Source organism: Haplochromis burtoni, unplaced genomic scaffold, assembly GCF_018398535.1.
Source record: "Haplochromis burtoni strain Fernald_Lab_line unplaced genomic scaffold, NCSU_Asbu1 Contig_228, whole genome shotgun sequence".
NCBI lineage: Eukaryota > Metazoa > Chordata > Actinopteri > Cichliformes > Cichlidae > Haplochromis > Haplochromis burtoni.
In genome coordinates, this window is record NW_024582589.1 from 654085 (window position 1) to 675192 (window position 21108).

The window sequence follows — 21108 nt, forward strand, 5'->3', positions numbered from 1 at the left end:
TTGTGTTGTTGTGATTGGGCAGTTTATATAAATAAACCTGAATTGCATTCAATAGAAAGTCATCAGTACGTCTATTATGCACAGTTCCAACAAGACAGTTCATAGAAGTCTCACCATTAATTAATATTACAATTTTAAATTGAATCATTTTGTGTCTGTTCACAGGATATGGATGGCTGTATTTAAACCACTACTTAAAAAGCCTTTACTTGATCCAGCTGTCTTAGCTAAGTATAGGCCAAATATCAAACTTCCTGTTTATTTAAGAAATTATTGAAAGAATAGATAGAAAACAGCTGGCTGATCAATAATCCAGTTCAGAGGCTACACTGTTGGTGTTAAAGGACATGCACTGCAATGGTTTGAATATGTCTGTCTGACAGACTCCGTATTGTGCATGTAAACGGGGAGTCTTGTTCATGCACAGAAGTTACTCACCCCACAGGGTTATGTGCTGGGACCAATACTATTCACATTATATGTGGAATAGTATTGGCATGTTGTTAGAAAAACGTACTTTTACATAATTTTCTACACTAACTGGATGTTTTTCCATGAACACATTTTTAATGCTTAAAGTCTTTCAAATAAATCCTCCCTATTACTCATATGGAAATCCTGCTAAATAGGTCCCCTTATTGGTCCTCTAATTATGTGACTTACAGTTGTATATATTGTTGGAGAGAAATCATCTACAAAAACATCTTTCATCAGCCTTTTTTTTCTCCATGTTTCAGAATGGTTCACTGATGTGTTAACATCATAAGATGTCTACCCTGTCACATGTATTTACAGTCACAAGTCAAAGTGTTTAAATTATAATGATAATTAATGTTACAAAAAAGGTTTCATTTTTCATTTTAAAAATATAAAAACATATTTTTATATAATATATAGTTATATATATTTAAAAAACAAACAAACCATAATGCAGTTATAAAGCTTATGATAAAAGATTTATAGTATTATATCCTGAAATAACATTGAATAGTAGGAATGCCCCCACTCAACAAACACCTACCTGAAGCCAGTTGACACATATCAGTTATTCATACTGCAGCCGTGACTTTGAGACACAAAGTTCTACAGTTTCCTTGTGCTGTATCCAAAAAACAATGAGGTTATTTTCTGTGGCCCTAAAGATCTTAGAACTAGACTCTGGATGGCATTACCTTGATGTCCAGCAACACTGTGAGGAACTTTCAGATCATGTCCTTCGAGGGCTCTGAACAAATATGCAGGATTGCTATTATCTGTAAAAAGACAGATGCTAAAACACTAGTTCATGCATGCATTATTTCTAGGCTGGACTACTAAGTCATTAACATCAGGTTGTTCTGAAAGTTGCCTTCAGTTGGTTCAGGTGCTGCAGTGAGAGTACCGGGAATTTAAAAATCCTTCTTAAAATCCTGCAAAGCCTTGAATAATGAGGCCCTATCACATCCAAAAGTCCTATATTTTCATAGTGCCTTCAGACTGAGAGCTGCTCACTCAGAATGGGGGGCAGAGCTTTCCTCTCTCAGACGCCTTTCCTGCTGTGCTGGAGACTGACATGTTCTCTACTTTTAGGATTTTAGGATCAAAACTTTCCATTTTGACGAAGGTATCAGGTGACCCTGAAACATTGCTTAATTATGTTGCTATAGGCTCAAACTGCCGAAGGACTTCATGTGATGCACCGCGATGACGCCACTGTCTCCCTGTTTATATCCCACATTTCAGTCTTCTGTGTCCATAAGCTTTGGCCCAGTCTGCCTATGCTCTCGTTCTTCTTTTCTCTTTGCCCTCACGCCCATCTGCTCACATCAGCCTTTCTTCCTGTTAAAAGGCTGTTTATCCTTCCCTCATACCCTTCCTCCCCAAAGTGCTCACGGGGGTCGTTTGGGCTTTCTCCAGAATACTGTAGGGCATTTACCTTACAGTATAAAGAGTCTTAAGGTGACTGTCAGTGTGTTTTGAAGCTATATAAATAAACCTGAACAGAAGGGAAGCATCACAATTGCTTCATTCCCAGTAAATCCAGACAACTTCTGCATTCAAGCACCACACTTAGCCGGGTCGTACAAATGGCAGTAGCCTGCAGTTTAATAACAGTTACAGCCTGAAGTTACAGGGACCTTCAGGGTACAATGATTAAGATGCAGCATGTTCACACATTATGAAAAAACAAAATCCTCAGAATATACGCCCTCAAACCATTATCCTTGCTTTGGTATACGCTCTTTAACTCCAGCCTTATAAGTTAAGTTATGCTTTGTGATCACGTCCACACCGTACGGGAAATAGTGGTAAAAAAAAGAAATCGTGCTATTCTACAGTCAGACTGGACCTTTGGCAGAATGAGGCCACCAACTGGTTAAAGTGCCCCTGTGTGCCCCCTGTCTGGCTTTTCTGTTCACGTGGTTTTCAAAATGAACCTCATCACTCTTTTTTCTGTGGCTCATCTATGTGACACCTGGAGCGAGTTCAAATGAGAAGCCTTGCATTCCCCTCAGCCACCTGAGCCTCTCCCCTTCAGTGCCAGCAAAGTGTGCAGTTGATGTGGCTAAGCTTTGCTGTCTTACAGATAAATGTGTTGGTTAACAGATACGAGGGTACAGTCATATTTCTTGATGTATATATTGTCGGATATGCTCAGATGCTTGGAGTAATTAAGAAATGGTTTTACCACATTGTTCATCGAGCAGCTCCGACTCCGCGGTTTAGAGCATTTCAGCACTGTCTCACTTTCATCACACCCAGATGCTTTTGAAGGGTCTCACAGAGACAGCAGCCAACACAGCGTGTTTCCAACTGAGGGTGAAATGAAGAGCTGAGCACAAAGTGCAAGGGTACAGGGAATGAGCACAACAGGGACACTTTAAAATTTGAATATTTTTAGCAAATTGACATTGAAATTTTCTTGGAAAAACCTCCTCAAGAATTTACAGCAGAGTGTTGAGTTCATCAGTGTCTGTAAAATCGTCTGAATCTTCTGAATTCAGTCAGTAGGCCCTCCGAATCTCATAGGGCGACCAGGCGCTCACCCCCTCTTCCTTAGCCCAGGAGGAATGAGCTTCGGCGCCGGGGGTTAGGCTGCCGTGGCCGTCGGCCGCCTCCTCCGTCACCATCTTGGTCACCAGATCTGTGACGGGGCTGCTCATGTAGGGAGGGCAGGGGAAGGAGGAGGAGGAGGGTGTGGTGGGGTAAGTGCTGGTGGAGGTTAAAGGGTGATAGTGGACATCCTCCAGAGAGTGCAGAGTGTAGGGCTGGCTGCTGGAGACGGGGCCCAGGGAGGAGCTTCGGCTCGGAGAGCGGTACTGGGAGGGGCTCCCTGGAGGTTCGGGGCTGGGCATGGACGGTGGGACGCTGACGGAGGCCAGGTTGTCCTGACACAGAGCCTCCACCTGAGATACTGGCTCAGACTGCTCCCACGAGTCTCTCTGGAGCAGGAAGACAGCAGAGGAAAGGATGAATCAGTCATTTATTTCCTCATCAGATAGTGCAAAGTCCCCAACATCACAGCAGACCTTTTGTAACGAGAGCGTTTCCTGTAGTGTCACATTATTTCCTTCACTACGTTTGTTTCACTTCCCTGCCCTGCGAGCACATCTGAAAGCCTCTGCGGACATGCAAACTCGACCACTCTAGAACTCGGACTTTAAATGGATCTCAGTAACTGAAGTGTATTTGTGATCTATCCATGAATACAGTTTTGGTTTTGGCTTTTCTAGAATCCTCTGTGCAGTCCGGTCGAGGCACACCGCCCACCCTGTCCAATGGTGTGCAAAAATGTAACATCAGAGCACAAACTGCAAATGTGGCTGAACGAGGAGCATGTCTGTTTTTCACTCTAAAAACTTCCATACACACCATCAGTGCAGTTAGGATGACGACCAGGCAGGCGTACTATGAAGGTCATCGGTGCTACGCCGCCTCTGTGACTGCTGCTAAAAGTTTGACTTTAGGGCCCAAATAGCTCCGCAAGATTATCAATAATTCCACTTATTAAATGTCCTTGTTAGTCTTGTTATATTTTAGAGTTTTCTTTAAACAGCAGTGCACAGCTAGTGCTGAATGCTCTTGGCTCTAGCTGTGCAGTCAGTGACCAGTCAAACAAAAACGTCACATAAAAAATGAACTTTTTTCATCTCGAACTGCGGTGGAAAGATTGCTCATTTAAAAATGCTCCACTACGAGAAGAACGTCCTTCACTGTAATCGAGTACTCTCAGCTGAAGTGTCAAAGCTGGCCCTGTAGAGCAGCAGTTCCTAACCCCGACCCCGGTGAACACATAAATCTCAGGGGGTCGACACAAACAACGATAAAAGGAAAAGAATTTTGCATATGGAAAATTAGTCGGCCAACAGTTATTTAAAGTGAAAGCATGAAGCGACTCACAGCTCAGACACTAACAGAGCCTAATGTTATTGATCACAGAGCATTCTCTTTAACAACGTCGCACCTGCTGTGTGGACTGGATTTAAAAAATGTAATCTCACTAGTGACTAAAGTAACTAAATTAAATCCAAATACAAATGCATGAAATAACCAATAGAACTTGGTTCTTTCGGTTCCTCTTGTCTCAGCGTGTTCCTGCTCTTCACTGCAGCTTGGTATCGTTGAAATCCTCGAGCTCTGAGTTTTCTTACACTCAGCAGCATCGTGTCCCTCGCCATGTTAACAGATTAGCTTGTCAGAACAAAGTTACTGATTTTTCTTCAAAACAGAGAAACATTTTTCACACTGAACATAAGTGGAGCTGATGGGAAATCTGACAACTGACAAAGTTGATCTGAAGCTAATATGAGACTACGGAGGTCTGAGTTTGGCAAATAAAGCAGACAGCTTCTAAACTTTCCTCTTTCAGCTGTGAAGGAAGAACAACAGGAACTTTGTACTGAAAATACCAGGCATGCAGAGACTATGATCAGAGCTGCGTACACGCAGAACTCTGCAGGAACATTTGTAGCTGTCGGTCAGCTGGGTGACACTTGAAAAATGTGAACATCATGCAGAGTATATGTTTATGTTTCACAGTAACTAAAAAGGTACGCTGAACTTCTGTGTTGCCGTTTTTAAATCCACGATGGTGATTCTGAACATGCGCTTTGTTTTGTCAGCGTGCCACCGTCACTCTGATTCATACCAGAAACAGATGCGAGGACTCTCCTCCGAAGGGCGGCAGCAGGGAGGACAGTGCTGACGAGGGCAGGAAGGACCCGCCGGAGCTGGAGAAGGTGGCGGCGCTGCGGTAGTCACCAAAGGTTTCTGGGTAGTAGCTGTCTATGAGCGAGGAGTAGCTGCTCATGGTGGAGGGCTCACAGCCTAGAGGCTTACCCCCAAGGGTGGAGGAATAGACATCAGGGGAGAACTGCTTGGTGGATGGGCAGAAATCTGAGTCAGAGATGAAGGAACGTCCTCTTATGCCATAGTAGCTGGGCAGCATGTGGGCACCTGAAGTGGAGAAGCAGAAATGCCTTTATCATTATTACTCAGTGACTCTAGACACCCTGCTCTGTCTCAGGGGGCAGACTCGGTCAGAGGACGCTCACCTGGCATCTGGACGAATGATGGCGGAGTGGTTGATCCTCCCTGCAGAAACAGAGACATTCCAGGTTTTACTTATATATGAATTATGGAGTTCCACCGATACTTGTCTTCTTTGTTGAAAACGGTTCCTGTGGTCTAGCAGTTAACACTGTTACAACAACACTTTTGTCTTAGAAGCAAATGTTGTTGTTTCTAAACAGATGTTTGTTGGCCCTAAAACATATCAGCTGACAAAAAAACAAAACAAACCCAGACATGTCACGGGATGATGAATGAAGAAGGAAGGATGAAACATCATCCTACAACACAAATGTGTATTTGGTCTTGAGTTTCTCTGGTGCTAAGGGCGATTGCTCAGATCAGCCTTGTATGAATTTGCAGCTGGACCAAAACCACATAAATGCTTCTATTTATAACCCGTCTCCACGTGATATGTAAGATGCAGCCTGAGATAGACGCTGGACATCATGTTTGCAGGGATCAGTCACTGGCTTAATGTTTAAGCCCGTACTGTAAGCCCGAGTCAATAACTGCTCTTCAACATGGAAACGGCCTCTTGAGTTCGTACGGATACAAAGTGTCAGCAGCAGAGCACAGCGAGGCAGGAAGACCAGCAAACCTAAAATAATGGATGACAACTCTTGAAAATAAGTCAATGACACCAATATTACAGAGCACTTTGTAAAGGTCCTCAAATTTAAACTCCAAACAAATGTCACACTCATTATTTGGACAGACAGACCTTTACTTTTAGTTTGACCTAACTGTGGGATTACCAGCATGAAACATGCTAACAGCCCCTTTCATCCATAAGTCCACACTTGTGACAACCCCAACCGTAAGCCCAACCCAGAGTGTGTAGTTTGTGTTCCCACCTTTGTCCAAAGCACAACGTTAGGCCAAAAAGTAGTTTTTATTATAGACGAGACCTTTGAGGGAGCAAAATAAGAATCGTAAGAATCAACAAAGCTGCAAACACAGTCAGATCTCTTACTCGCTGCGTAGCATTAAAGGACTCACACACTGTTGGTCATTCACCACAGAGCACTAATGTGAAATATTACATAAGTGTTTATCTGACAGGATTTCAAAGTCTGGAGTCACGCTGCTGATGGACCTGCATCACTGGTCTCCAGTGTTCACCATGTATGCCGCGGCCCTGTTTGCTGTGTCATCTTTGGTACGCTTGTCACTGGAGGCTCAGAGAACCCAGTTGCCTCTGGATGTTGTTGACCACACAGCACTGCAGTTTGTTTCTGCTCTAAAAGCAGACACAGATTCGTGTCAGAGAGTTGCAGTGCAGGGACACAGAGGACAAGGTTTGACAGGATCTCTGGTTTGCATATTGCTAACATGAAAGAGTTGATATTAAGCCCATGTCGGCTGGGACGCACGCAAATTTTGAGGGTTAAATTTGAATGTGATTTGCCAGTGCCAAGACTTCCTCATGTGGCCCAGGTATGGCTCAGTGCATCTCTGAAGGCTGCCTATGGAAATCAGCTCGCTCAAGCTCAGACAGTCAGGTAGTGTGCGTATTTGTGCCGTGGCGTTGACTAACGATAGATTTATTTAGCTTTGTTTCGCAGAAAAGCTCTTCCTTCCTATGCAAAATATGTTACACAATGATATTTTTAAAACAGCCCATTTCATATTTTTAAAATTGAACACGCACAACTGTTTTGTGTAAATTTTCCTACTTTAAACAGAAACTTGATCCATATTTCTTCCTGGCTCATTGTTTTCTTTTTATCCAGCATGTTGCACTGTGTTGTAGCATCTCCTGCATGTTGTTCGTGCAACACACACACACACAAAGAGTGAGTTTGTGTTGTTTGTTAGCATTAGCGCTTTCACCCCGGTACACCTCGCGATGTCTCTTCAGCATCATGTCACACTTTGATTTGTTCCCAGGCTCATTTATGTAATAGCAACATGTCTGGACACGCTAGCTCGACAGAACATGTCAGAAAAGAGAAGCTGCTGATGTGAAATGGTGTAAGAGCTTTATAGTTTCTGTCTGGCTGTCCCAACATGAGGAGACTGTGGTCAGAGTTTGCTCTTATCTTTCAATGGCCTTTTATTCCCAGGTAAAAGGCAGCGCAAGCCAACACAAGGGCGGGAATGGCTTTAGTTACTGTGTGCCTCTGTGCATTATTAGCTCTACAACCATCATTTATAAACACACAGTAAAGCCCACACTGAAAGCAGACTGTAGACCTGCAGACAATGGCCTGTCATACTGCCTCCATGCTGTATTCTTTTGGCCCAATGATTGCATAATACCACATTTGACCATGAAAACAGAACGCCGAGGTAGCAACTAAGATTCTTTTACACGCCTTGTTGTCTCCACAGGAGACTATTGTTTGACATGCTTTGGTATATTGTACATGCTAACATAACATGTAACAATAAGCTATAGAGTCCACAGTTAAATAAAGTTTGTGGGATTAAAGGCCAACTGCTCCCAAACAACTGTTTCTCAGGGACTACACACTGACCACGGCCTATCACCTGAGCCGGCAGTTAGCCACAGGTAATGGACAACTATTGGAATAAATTGTTAACCAAGAGTGATGGATTAAAATTCATAAATGAATGAGAAAAATGCTTAAATCGAACATGGACAGCTAAGGAGGGCTAAGGCTAACAGATAAATATTGTAACAAAAAGTAGCCAAACGTTAGTTTAAAGAGACGACGTATGGAGATTTGGTGGATTATTGGTTATCTAAAGAACGGTTGCTCAGCTGTATTAAACGAAACAAAGGTGTGTTGAACGTTTTCCCATCAGACAACTTATGTTTGAAATGATTTATTACCATCATCATCAGAGTCTGGGATTCTCAAGGAAGTCATAAAACTCATCACATCACAAGTATGCTATTGTGCATATAAGTGATGAGTAAATGTGGCCTACGGGTGGATGCTGGAGTGGCTGTGAGAGTGGGGGAGCTTAAAGACGAGGCCAGAACCAAGAGCGTTTGATAGACGTGAGCAGAGCGAGCCATGTTACACATGTATGTGTTAGTCCCCATAGGGAAATAGTTCCTCTGCATTTAACCCATTCACCCAGTGAAGCAGTGGGCAAACACCAACGCAGCGCCCGGGGAGCGGCGTGTAGGGACGGTACCTTGCTCAGGGGTACCTCAGGGCAGCCGTTCAGTGGAGCCGAACCCCCGACCTTCCGATCATGGGGCCACCACTCTACCTACTGAGCTATCCCTGCCCCTGTGTGTGACGTGCACAGCTCACGTCGCCTGCAGGCTTCGCTCGATTCAGTTTGGAATATCAAAAAAGCGAAAATGCTGACGGACTGGAAAACAACTGGAATGATGTCACAGGTGTTAGCTTGTTATTCAAATTTAAGGGAAGTAATAAAAGCAAGAAGATAGCTTCTGGAGCTCCCGTCGATTCACCGAGCCCTGACAAAAGCGTACAGTCTGTCACACTTGTGTGCGGTAGCCACACAGCTTGGATGTGGAGCTCGTTAGATTAAGGTCGTCTGTTTCTGAGACGATGCCCAATCTCGCAGAGCTGCTCTTCACCACTTTTTAATAACAGCTTTGATTTGTTTTGATTACTTTGTTCCCATTTTCAGTTTTGATTGAAAATGAGTTGACGTTAAATAAAATCCAGACTATTCCTCGCCTTCTTCTGCTGTCACAGGACGTCTGCAACACAATCTAAACAGCATCTCGGCTCTGATTAAGACTAAATAGTTCTGTTAGTTTCTTGTTGTTGTTAACGGCCTGTCCTTCAGCATCAAATGAAGCTAAACTTTTAATCTTTTATGGCAGCTCTGCCTCCACACAAAGAGTTTAAGAACCAGCGACAGAGTGAATTTCTGTCTGTGATAATGTCAGCCTACGTGCTAGGAATTTACCCCACCCCCACCCACACACAAAAGTACACCTGTGCCAAAAATGTTATAATGAGCACCGCACTGCAGCAGATAGAGGAAACGTCTGCTGGCATCTTCCAATGTTGTCTGACATAATTCCTCCATTGCTTGAGCCATCAGCGAGTGTATGGCGTGGACGTGCCAGCACAGAAAACAAACAGTGTCCTGTAAAAGCCTTTTGACAGGCGGTTTGTGGAAAATAAAAAGGCAGTCTTGCGTGTGCGAGCAGGCGTCTAAAGCACAGAAGCACAGCCTGATTTCTCTGTGTGCATGTGTGTGAGAAAGTGTGTGTCTGAGACAACAATAGGAGGTTTGTCTGTGGCCTGATCACGGCGCAGGACAATATCGGCTGGCAGGTGTGCACGGATCAAACTTTGCATAGGCAGTCTCCTGCACGGGCCCTTTCTTCTGTTTCTCTGTGCTACCTGTCCACCTCAAATCCCCCCACCCTGCCTCCACCTTTTTGTGGATTTTTTTGGGAGATCATGGCCTACAGCATTGCAGGCATTGTATTAGCGCTCCTTTGTGAGGTTAGGATGAGTTTTTGTGCTTCGTGTCTCTTTCTACACGCACAGTGCTCGGCTATTTACAGAATGGCTTTGCAAGCGAGGTACAGGTGGTCAAAGGATCCACCGTGGATCGTTAGCGCACAAAAACGAGCCTCAATGTAAACAAGAGGAGTTTTTTTGTTTTTAGAAAACCTCCCAGTCGCTAAGAGAAGGTCAGCTGTGCCGTTTGGCTTGATAGAGGAAAGTAAAGCAGGAGAGACAGGCGGTTTAGAAGACGTGGTGCTCACGCTGTATCTGGGTCCGTTTGTCTGCCGGGACCTCTTCTCTGCCAGCAGGTCTTTGACCGTGTGCTTCACTCGGACGCCCTGGTACACTCTCTTAGAATATTCTGCAGACAGACGGAGCACAGACATGAGTGATGCAGCTCAACTTGTAACACAACGTCATACAAATTTTCATCCATTCCCACAAATGTGTGGTCATTTGAATGCTTCACAGTTTTATGCATATAGGCGAATGACTCTATGGGATTGGTGTGTAAATGTCATGGAAATTGCCTTTGGTTTGGTCAATGCAAATGGACTTCTAAAAAGAGGCAATTAACTACAAACTCTTGCCAAAACCTCACCATAAGCAAACACTCCAGAGGGCTTAGGTGGTACTGAGGAACGACTACACTGCAAAGAAGCGCCACGACTGAATAGGCAGGCGATGCCAGCGAGCATCATGGCGGCACATCATGTCATATATTAAATAGTCCTCTACAAATCTCACGTGTGTGTTGGTGTGATTTGGTCACATTCCTGGGAAGCAGAGGTAGAAACTCAATGAAAATGCAAACTTTACTATGCAAACGGAAATTGCATGCAAAAATCTTTATGTAAAAGACCCCAGCTTTTTGAATGGATCCTTTAGATAAGGCCCAACTTTGCACAAACGTGAGATTCTTGAAAATATCAACTCTTCTTTGGAGGAGGTTGTTTTTTCCTTTTAGAAATGACCTTAAAACGTTCAGAAATGACCTCCTCGTGTCCACATCTGTAGAGTTTTCTTAAAACTAGACATTTAGTCCTCATTGATACGTGTCACACACGAGCAGCTTCATCAATATCAGCGCAGGAAACTTTTTGAAGAAACTTTTCCCACTCAAATAAAAGCCTCCGTCACAATCTCACATAAAACCAGACAAACCATTAAAAAACCCGACATACACTGTAAAAGTAAAACCAGACATTTTTCAATATTTCCATTATGTATAAAACAGCATAATAATAGCACACTTACCTGTGTCCATGATGCTGTTGATGCGCACACACACAGAGGCCTTTCTGTTCTCCCCCTACTGTATTTGCCTGTAGTAGCTAGATCCAGGAGTGCAGCACCATACTGAGTGGCGTGCTGCAATAGGAGCTTTAATCAGGCTGTGAGGAGGGCAGGGACACATGGAACATGCCACCTCACACTGCAACCATCAGGAGGCAGCTTTTCAAAATGACCTTTATCTATTTGTTTAAATGCAAATGTTTGGTGGGGACGTTTTTTAGACTATTTGCATCTGCAGTCAAGATTAGGGGCAGGAAGCATCAGGAGCATGGGAGTGAGAGAGGCTGTAAAGCAGCTCAGTCGCTCCTCCCCTCAGCCATTTGTCATCAGCACAGTTCCAGAGGATACGTTGTTTCCATATTTTCTTTTTGCTGCTCTTCATTTCTAGCTGCAGGTGTGTGATGCAATCCTGCGATGTCCACCTGCTGATAAATGGTTGGGGCTCCCTGAGACAAATAACTGAAAAATAATGGCACCTTTTTGTGTGAAGCCTTCACTGTGTTTGTATAAAACCCTGAGTGGTCTAGACCTGGTTTTTAAAAAGAGAAGGATACCTTCTCTGCTCTGCTAAACTTTCTGTGTCTGCTGATTGGGACGCTGGCAGTTCATTACTTGTCAATGAAAATTTGCCCATACTGTGTGATGTTTACAGGATAAACCTGGTTACATTTGATGTGCATGACTTCATAATCACACAGACAGCAGTCAGATAAACTAGCTAAACATTAAAGTGGCTCAACTTCTGCCAGCTTGGATTTGCATGCAGTCCTCAGGTGGACACTTAGAGACACCAGCGCTGCGTCTGAGTGTTCACTGTGATCCCTGCAACGTTTAATATCTGACACAATAAAGGTTTCTGGATGCACAGGTCTTACACACAGTGTGACTTTATGTGGTGACAGCAGCTGTACTTGGTGCCACAGTGCTGGGCTGCCCTTAAAGCTCCAGTATTATCCAACAAAAACGATGATGCTGCTTTAGCCTGTTGTGTGGTAGAGCCGGTCTCTGTTCACAGGTAAAGAACACCTGACCACAACGTTATAATAAAGCCAGCTTATACAAGTGTTTTCAAGAGGAGCAGCTTCGAAAAAGTCTTTGTTGGTCTAACAAAAGACTCTGCTTATACGTTGTACAGATCCATTTAAATGCTTACATCTATCACTTTCTAATCATTGCAGCCCCCCCGTGTAGACTTGTGACAAGCCCGCTAACCAGTGTGGTCCTGCAGTACTTCAGCTGAGTGTTCTGGTAAATAACCACGTGACTGGAACCACATTCTGCACACAATAATACCAACGTTAGCCACACTAAGCAAACGCACACTGTCCACTGTTCTGCACGGCACAAAGTGCCCGACATTAACCTCCTAGGACCTGCCGTCCACATATGTGGACATCACATTTTGGGTTATTTAGACCAAAATACTGAATTTTGCTCTACAAGGGCCTGATATCCACTTACGAGGACGTTATACTGCTACTGTTCTATCGAAATTTTAAACGAATATCCTCATATGTGGCTCTTATTTTTCTTAAAAACAAAAATAAGGAAAAAAAATCTGGTAATTCTTTGTTTTTACATTCATCGGGCCCCAATGTGACCAAATATCAAAGAGAAATTAAAAATGCTGCTGTGGAAGAGTTCAGGTCTTGGGAGGTTAAAGCAACATTTCAAATATGTAAAGCTTTTCTCATTGCTTGAGGATTTCAAATTTGCATTGTACTGACAGTGTTTTAGTTTTCCATTAGATTCAGCTCAGTTTTGACTGAAACTTGTTACTTTTACAACTTTTCCACCTGTTTCATTAAAAGACAATTGGAGACCTTGATGCAGCCTCGCTCTCACACTGCAGGCCTACTTGTTGTTCCTAGAGTATTTAAAAGTAGAATGGGAGGCAGAGCCTTCAGTTTTCAGGCCCCTCTTCTGTGGAACCAGCTTCCAGTTTGGATTCAGGAGACAGACACTATCTCTACTTTCAAGGTTAGGCTTCAAACTTTCCTTTTTGCTAAAGCATATAGTTAGGGCTGGACCAGGTGACCCTGAATCCTCCCTTAGTTATGCTGTAATTGAAAGACAACTACTCTTTCAAGGATTTTTGATATGAAAGGAAGGTCACTTCTTTAGTTACCAGCTGAACCTATCTGTGTCCTGTTGAAAAGCATGTATGGTTACAACAGTCTATTAGTAAAAACAGTCGAAGGATTTAAATTGTTTTTGTAGGACTGTCAATGCTTAAAGGAGTAAGCACTGCTCACCAGTGCTAAAAGCCAGGTAAATTATAGTTTGAATAGCAGATGGGTGGGGCTTTCACAGCAACCATTGTACAGTACATAATGACACAACAAGAACAACAATAATTCCCTTTAAAGCCGAAACCCCCCCAAAATTTAAAACGTTTGGTTTCGTCTCATCATAGTGAGACATAAATAATTCACTTCTTCTTTTCTACATTTTATATATTAAACCAGTGGTGTTCTGTCAGGGCAAGCAAGGAAAGCAGTGCTTGCTATCTCATTCTGTGGTAAACTTTCTCTCATTACCTGCTTGCAAACAACCTTTAAATTACTACATCTTCTCACTGCAGCTGATCAGCGTCTGTGGAAGCAGGCTCTGCTTGCTTCTGACTGCCCTGAAAGCTGTACCGGGCTAGCATTCCAACTGTGCCGTCAGCAATTACTTGATGTTCTCAAGCTGAGAGGTTAGCACCTTTTTGCATTGTGGGCACACGTCTGGTGTTTGATAGGAACATGACGTAAGACTAGCATGCTACATAAACTGCCATTGGCTCTGCTTTCACTGCTCTGAGATCGCTGCACATTTGTGGAAACAGAGATAGCATTAGCAAGTAAATGTGATCAATCACCCTAACAGGTACATTTTGTTTTACTTACCATCTTGACCAATATGTGTGATGTAGAGTGTAGTATGAAGACACATGTAAGAACTCCTTTAAGACAAGAAAAGAAAGCCAGGTCTGGTTTGATAAAACATCCAAGTGTGGTGCAGGTGCAGGCTCCATACATGATGCATGAAGCACAGCCATTTAAAAAATAAAAACTCAAGGTCTAGGTCTATGTCCATCTCTGAAACACTGAAGCGATGTTTCAGAGATGCAGTGTTTTCAATCTCTAAACTCTGACTTTTAATTACAAAATGATACATTTTAGTCCCAGCTATAAATATCTGTAAAGTAACAAATAACAACTTATTAACAATTAGCTGCAGCAGTAAAAATGTGGAAGCACACGTGAGCAGCCACACGGCCCCAGTACTGACGCATGAAGGGCGTCTCTGACATGTTGCAGGATCATTTTGCATCGCTTTCTGCAGCAGCTTGCAGGTTTGCTGTAACTGCTGAAAACTGCACCTCCACGAGAGACAGCCTACTATTTATATAACAGGAAAACTTAGCCGCAGGTTACGTAGCCTGAACGAACTACATGTACTTGTTTCTGTAAAAAGTAGAACTGTTTTACCAATGACTCACTCTGCACAGGCACCCTGCATGCAGGTGTGTAAGCATTACCACAGAAGCTAAACCATTTAGATGATAAATTTAAATTTCAAAGTACCTGCTCAGGCTCACTGCAAACAACATTTAAGCACGACATCCAATATACTGTACATATTGTATATTGTGGGAAATGGTTTTCACTGGAACAGGCGAGAGGAGAGGAGAGTCAACACTTTCCATATTAATACAGTGGCTTTGAATCGGGCCCAGCACTTACAGAGAATTTTGAGAGCAGACTTCCTCGTCAATAGGAGCATTGTAGTTGCCTGTGTTTTTGTGGCACAGCAATGTTATGTGCACTCACTGCTACATGGAGTTTTTATCAGTTAATGACTCAGAGATAAGAGCGATGTAAAGCTCTCCTCTGCAACGGACATCTGGGGCTGAAGAGGAAGGAAAACATCCAACTGCACTGTGCCTGCAGCTTCAGTCTTCCTGTTCAAATGTGTCTTTATTTCGAAATATTCTCTTTGTGCAGTCAATCAAACACAGCAATCCGACTAATCTGGCTTGTGCATTTGATATTATAAACAAGATCCAGTTTCTCTGTGAGCTCTTTTCCTAGGAAATTCCTCTGATGAACACTAATCGATTTGTCTCCAGTAAACTATCTGTCTCCACACAGACACAATAACTGACAACTACATAGCAAATATGGTTGAAACTCTAAGAAGGGAAACAAACACCAAAGCAACAGCATACCTTGTAACAGCTCTGAGGCAGTCTGGGTATGTGGGGCAGCAAAAGCAAATGTTTTAGAGCTAACCCAAACTGTAGAGTGGAGTGAGCTGCAAAGGCAGGGGACGCACAAAAAACACAACATTTATCAAAACAGGGTTTAAAAGACTTATCACCACCACATTTGTATGTCTACATCAGGGTATACAATCAATACTACTACAAAACGTTGTCACTTCCATGACCTGCAGGAGCCAACACAGCCACCATCTGCCACTAACACAGAAGAGAAGTGTTTTCATCATCTCTGCAGCAGACACCTGTGCACCAGCTTTGGAAGCACAACTGCAAGACAACTGATGATGCAGCCAGTCTGAGAGGATGGAGGCACCCAGATCCACACTAGGATGTGCTCTTCACTTTCAGATGCAGCTCGATGAACTGCTAAAGAAATGAGACCCACAGTGAGCATGGACAAACGTTTTCAGTGCCGTGTGTGAAATAGCTTTGAATGCCCACAGCCAACAGGCACTTGAGCCCCACCAGCCATTTGCTTTTGCACACCAACTCTCTGGATGTCAGAGACATCAACATCAGATTATATAAGCAGCAGATGCAAGTGGAAGTTACAGTTAAAATGGTACTGAATAAATAAAATTGGAGAAAACTAAACTTTTTCGAAGGCTACCAGGATAAAAAAAGATTTGCTTCTTCAGTCCACTAGGTGGTGCTGTTAAGGTTTGTTTTTTTGTTTTTTCCCAACTTTATTGAAATTATAAAGCGAACAGTCATTCCAGTTCAGTTTGTACAGTAAATATACAGAGCAAATAAGAGTAACAATAAACAGTACAATAAGATAAGAAGGGTAAATAAAAAGAGGAAAAAAAGAGAGAGGGATGTGACAGACTTTGTACTTGAACGTTATATCTTTGACAGCTCATTTGTTAAAAATTTCTGAATGAATTTCAATCAATGATAAACCTTTTTAATTTATTTGAAGTTAATTTAAGAGAGATCTAATAAATATATGTTCAATAGACTCACTTGAAATGTGCCGTTCCCTTGTATTCTTATTCCTATTTATTCTATTTATCCCTTTTGTATTCCCTGTATTTATATATGTGTATATATGGTATTGTAGCGGGTCAGGGCTGTTCGGGGTTCTGTTTTGTACAGTTATGTTTTGTTTATGTTACCATAGTGACGGGTCGACCCTTCTCGCTGCGACGATGTGTCCTTCCGGGGTCAGAGGGCGCCCTGTGTGTTGTTGTTGCTGTTGGGTTGCCGTGCTGAGCAGTTAGCTAGCGGCAGTGTTCTTCTGCAGATGTAATAAATGGCTGTGCTCCCTGGCTAAGCCACGGGAACTTCTGTCTCCTCCTTGTCTGAGCTCGCCACATTGGTGTCAGAAGTGGGATAGCTCACCCTCGCCGTAATGGAGAGAGACATTCAGAGGCTGGAGCAAGCTGTCGAGGAGAACATTCCCCGCTTGGGAAGACTGGCGATTGAAGAGAGAGGATGTGAGCGGCCATGTAAGTCCCCCGATGGGTCCCGATGGCGCGAGCGCACCGCGGCGGCGGCCCGTCGCGACAGATGCTAGGGCAATGCTTCATGGGCTACCTCTGTCGACCCACACGCCGAGCCCCCAACCGCGAGCAGTTATGCCTACCACGCCAGTTAAGGTACCGAAATACAACGGGCTAACCCCGCTAGAGCCCTACCTCTCACAAGTGCGGCTGGCCGCCAGACATAGTGGCTGGAGCGAAGAGGAGACTGCTACACACCTAGCGCTAGCATTAGAGGGAGATGCACTGCCGATACTCCTTGACCTAGCCCCGGCAGAGCAGCATAAGCTCCAGGCCCTCACTGCGGCACTCAAGAGGCGATTCGGACAGCGGCACTCCACTGATCAGAGCAGAGAGCGGCTGACCAACCGGAGCCGTCGGCCGGGGGAGAGCCTGGGCACCTTTGCAGCAGACGTGTTGCTATATGCTCGTTGTGGCTACTCGGAGTTTCCAGCAGCAGCCTGTGAGGAGCTTAGCCTGCATGCTTTTCTGCGAGGACTTTTCCCAGACCGACTACGCCAACACGTCCGCCTGGCCATGCCTCAGACCCTCCGTGAGGCGCTCCTTGAGGCTGAAAGGGCCGAGCTGGTGCTCACCAGGGGGCAGGGATAGCTCAGTAGGTAGAGTGGTGGCCCCATGATCGGAAGGTCGGGGGTTCGACTCCACTGAACGGCTACCCTGAGGTACCCCTGAGCAAGGTACTGTCCCTACTGCTCCCCGGGCGCTGCACTGGTGGCTGCCCACTGCTTCACTGGGTGAATGGGTTAAATGCAGAGGAACTATTTCCCTATGGGGACTAACACATAACACATACACATACACACCTCGCGACCTAACCAGCAGGTGCCCCCCCCAAACTACCCCCAAATCAGAGCCGCAGACTGCGACGGGGAGGGGGAGGTGAAGGCCACTGGTGAAGGGTTGGTTGCCCACAGACACCCAGCTGATGACAGTGACGGGGGAAAAAACTGTTATGCAGGGGAAGAAACCGTTGTGGATCCGAGTGAAGGATCTGGAGCTGGTGCACGACTTCTGGCTCACCGACATTCAAGACCAGTGCATCATTGGCCTGGATCTGCTGAGCCGCTGGGGGGACTGCGTCGACACCGTGAAGCTGGCTATCACTCTTGACGCAGAGACTTTTGTCCTCCAGCGCGGCCAAAAGCAAGGAGCGGAGGGGACCAGACGAGACAGGCGTCAGGCAGCTGCCGCTCAGCAGATTTCGGATGCCGGTGGCTCCGGGTCATCTCCACTCGCCTCAGCCTCAGCCTCTCAGCCCGACAAACCTCCCTCGACCGAGACCATCGAGGCTGTTGATGACCTTTGGCAGCGCAGCAGCGTAGGCCTCAACGTCGACCAGCGCCAGCGGTTGAGGTGCCTCCTGGACGAGATTGTGGACATCTTTGCCGCCAGTGACAAAGACTGTAGGCAGACGAGTCTGGTCCAGCACACCATCGACACCGGCTCTGCTCAGCCCATCCGTCTGCGCCCACACCGGCTGCCCCTCTCAAAACGGCAGGTAGCGGAAGAGAAGATCCGTGAGATGGCTGCGGCTGGGGTGATCGAGCCGTCCAATAGCCCATGGGCGGCACCCGTGGTTCTGGTGGGGAAGAAGGATGGCAGCCCGAGGTTCTGCGTGGACTTTCGCCGTCTCAATGCAGTCACCAAGAAGGACTCGTACCCGCTTCCGCGGATCGACGAGGCCCTAGATTACGTTACCGGCTCCAGCTGGTTCAGCTCCCTCGACCTACGCAGCGGTTACTGGCAGGTGGAGCTAGCCCCCGAAGCAAGACCTAAGACTGCATTCACCATTGGACAGGGGCTATGGCAGTTCAGGGTCATGCCATTTGGGCTCTGCAATGTGCCAGCGATGTTTGAGAGGCTGATGGACAGGGTGCTCATGGATATCCCTCGTAGCCGCTGCGTTGTGTACCTGGATGACCTGTTGGTGCACGGTGGCGACTTCGACAGTGCACTGTCTCACCTGAGCGAGGTCTTGAGTGCTGAGCTGGGCTGCGGCTCAACCCCGCGAAATGCCGGCTGTTGGCGAGAGACACCACGTTCTTGGGCCACGTGATCAGCGCTCGAGGTGTCGCCACTGACCCCGTAAAAGTGGCTGCGGTCCAGGACTGGCCGACTCCGTCGAATGTCCAAGAACTGCGGAGCTTCCTGGGCCTAGCCTCCTACTACCGTCGGTTCATCAAGGGGTTCACGACGATGGCCAGCCCCCTCCACCGCCTGACTGAAGAGGGACAGCTGTTTGGCTGGGGGGATGCCTGTGCTGCGGCTTTTGCACAGCTGAAGGAGGCCCTCACCAGAGCCCCAGTCCTGGCCTTCCCTGACGCCCGGCAACCTTTCATTGTGGACACTGATGCTAGCAATGTAGGAGTCAGGGCGGTCCTTTCCCACCAGGACGAGGCTGGAGAACGGGTGGTGGGGTACTTCAGTCGTGCCTTGGGGCGAGCCGAGAGGAACTACTGCGTGACCTGGCGGGAGCTGCTGGCCGTAGTGCTAGCGGTGCGCACTTCCAGCCCTATCTGCACGGCTGCTGGTTCCTCCTGCGCACTGACCATGTGTCTCTGACTTGGCTCCTGAACTTCAAACACCCAGAAGGGCAGGTGGCCCGCTGGCTGGAGGTCCTTCAGGGCTATGACTTCGAGATCCAGCATCGGGCAGGACGACAGCATGGCAACGCTAATGTCCTCTCCAGACGGCCCTGCGTAGCCGCCTGCGACAGGAGGAGCGGGCCCAGGAGGTGCTGGGGGTGGCTACTGCTCAGGCCACAGCTGGCAGAGGGGGGTGGCTCCCATTGACAACGCAGCAGCTGAAGCGGGAGCAGGAGGCCAATGCGACATTGGTTCAGGTGGGGGCCTGGCTGGAGGCGGTGCAATGCCCCGCTTGGACGGGGGTGTCGGGACAGGAGCCCGAGGGAAAGGCCTACTACTCCCAGCACAACAATCTGGAGACCCACGACGGCCTCCTGTACCGGAGATGGCGGGCCCCCGGTCAGGGCAGAGATCTCCTGCAGCTGTTGGTGCCTCGGTCGCTGCAGTCGCAGGTGCTTCAGCTGGTCCACGGCTCGGTGGGGGCAGGACACTATAGGAACGCCAAAACTCTCCGCCGCCTCAGGGGACGGTTCTACTGGCCTGGCTGTCGAGGGGATGTGGAACTTCATGTGCACTGCTGTGACACCTGCACGGCACAGAAGGGCCCAACTCAACGCTCCACTGCCCCCCTTCAGCAGTATCTGGTGGGGGCCCCAATAGAAAGAGTGGGAGTGGATGTCCTAGGGCCTTTCCCCGTCACAGAGTCAGGGAACCGGTATGTGTTGGTGGCTATGGACTATTTCACGAAGTGGGCAGAGGCCTACGCGGTGCCAGATCAGAGCGCAACGACAACGGCCGAGAAGCTGGTGGAGAAGATGTTCACCCGTTTTGGGGTCCCGCCTGAGCTCCACAGTGACCAGGGGGGTAACTTCGAATTGAAGGTCTTCGGGGAGATCTGCCGGCGGCTGGGGGTGGAGAAGACGAGAACTACACCGCTCCACCCGCAAAGCGATGGCTTGGTTGAGCGCTTCAACCGCATGCTGGCCACCCAGCTCGCCATTCTCACCAGCCACCACCAGCGGGATTGGGACCGACATCTGCCCCTGGTCCTTTGGTCGTATCGGACTGCGGTTCAGGAGTCCAGCCAGTGCACACCTGCCACTCTGATGTTTGGACAGGAGCTCCGGATGCCTGTGGATCTGGTGTTCGGGCACAGCAGGCTGAGGGAGCGGCTGCAGGTGGTTCATGACTAGCACCAAGGGGGTGTTTTCATGCCAGGCGACAAGGTTTGGGTGTACTGCCCGGTCCGCAAGAGAGGAGTGTCCCCCAAACTGTGCAGTCACTGGCAAGGGCCGGCGGAGGTCGTGGAGCGGCTAACAGAAGTGGTCTACCGCATCCGCATGCCGGGCCTGGGGCGCATGGTTGTGTTGCACCGGGACAGGCTCTCACCGTACCGACTGCTCGCTCCGGCCGACGCCGGGGCAGGGGATGATGGTGGCACCCCATGTTCTGACCCAAGTGACTTTTCCCCCACCGGTTGA

The 21108-nt window shown here is 46.8% G+C and overlaps 1 protein-coding gene and 1 pseudogene across 1 annotated transcript; one reads left to right on the forward strand and one right to left on the reverse strand.

Annotated features, from left to right (window-relative positions):
- Nucleotides 1–950: 950 nt before the first annotated feature.
- si:ch211-213d14.1 (uncharacterized protein C11orf53 homolog) lies at nucleotides 951–11419 on the reverse strand. Its single transcript, XM_005937408.3, has 5 exons — nucleotides 11229–11419; nucleotides 10232–10332; nucleotides 5535–5574; nucleotides 5129–5436; nucleotides 951–3422 (listed from the first exon to the last, which is right to left on the reverse strand). The coding sequence occupies exons 1-5, from the start codon at nucleotides 11236–11238 to the stop codon at nucleotides 2985–2987; spliced, it is 897 nt and encodes a 298-aa protein (XP_005937470.1). The 5' UTR covers nucleotides 11239–11419; the 3' UTR covers nucleotides 951–2984.
- Nucleotides 11420–17994: 6575 nt separating this feature from the next.
- Nucleotides 17995–20820, forward strand: LOC102311103 (annotated as a pseudogene).
- Nucleotides 20821–21108: the final 288 nt, after the last annotated feature.

Excerpts from the sequence above, each read along its gene's own strand:
- si:ch211-213d14.1 (XM_005937408.3), bottom strand. Across the intron at positions 5,575-10,231 it reads CAAACGGACCCAGATACAGC|GGAGGATCAACCACTCCGCC; the intron begins GTGAGCACCACG and ends CTGTTTCTGCAG. Across the intron at positions 5,437-5,534 it reads ATCATTCGTCCAGATGCCAG|GTGCCCACATGCTGCCCAGC; the intron begins GTGAGCGTCCTC and ends TCTCCACTTCAG.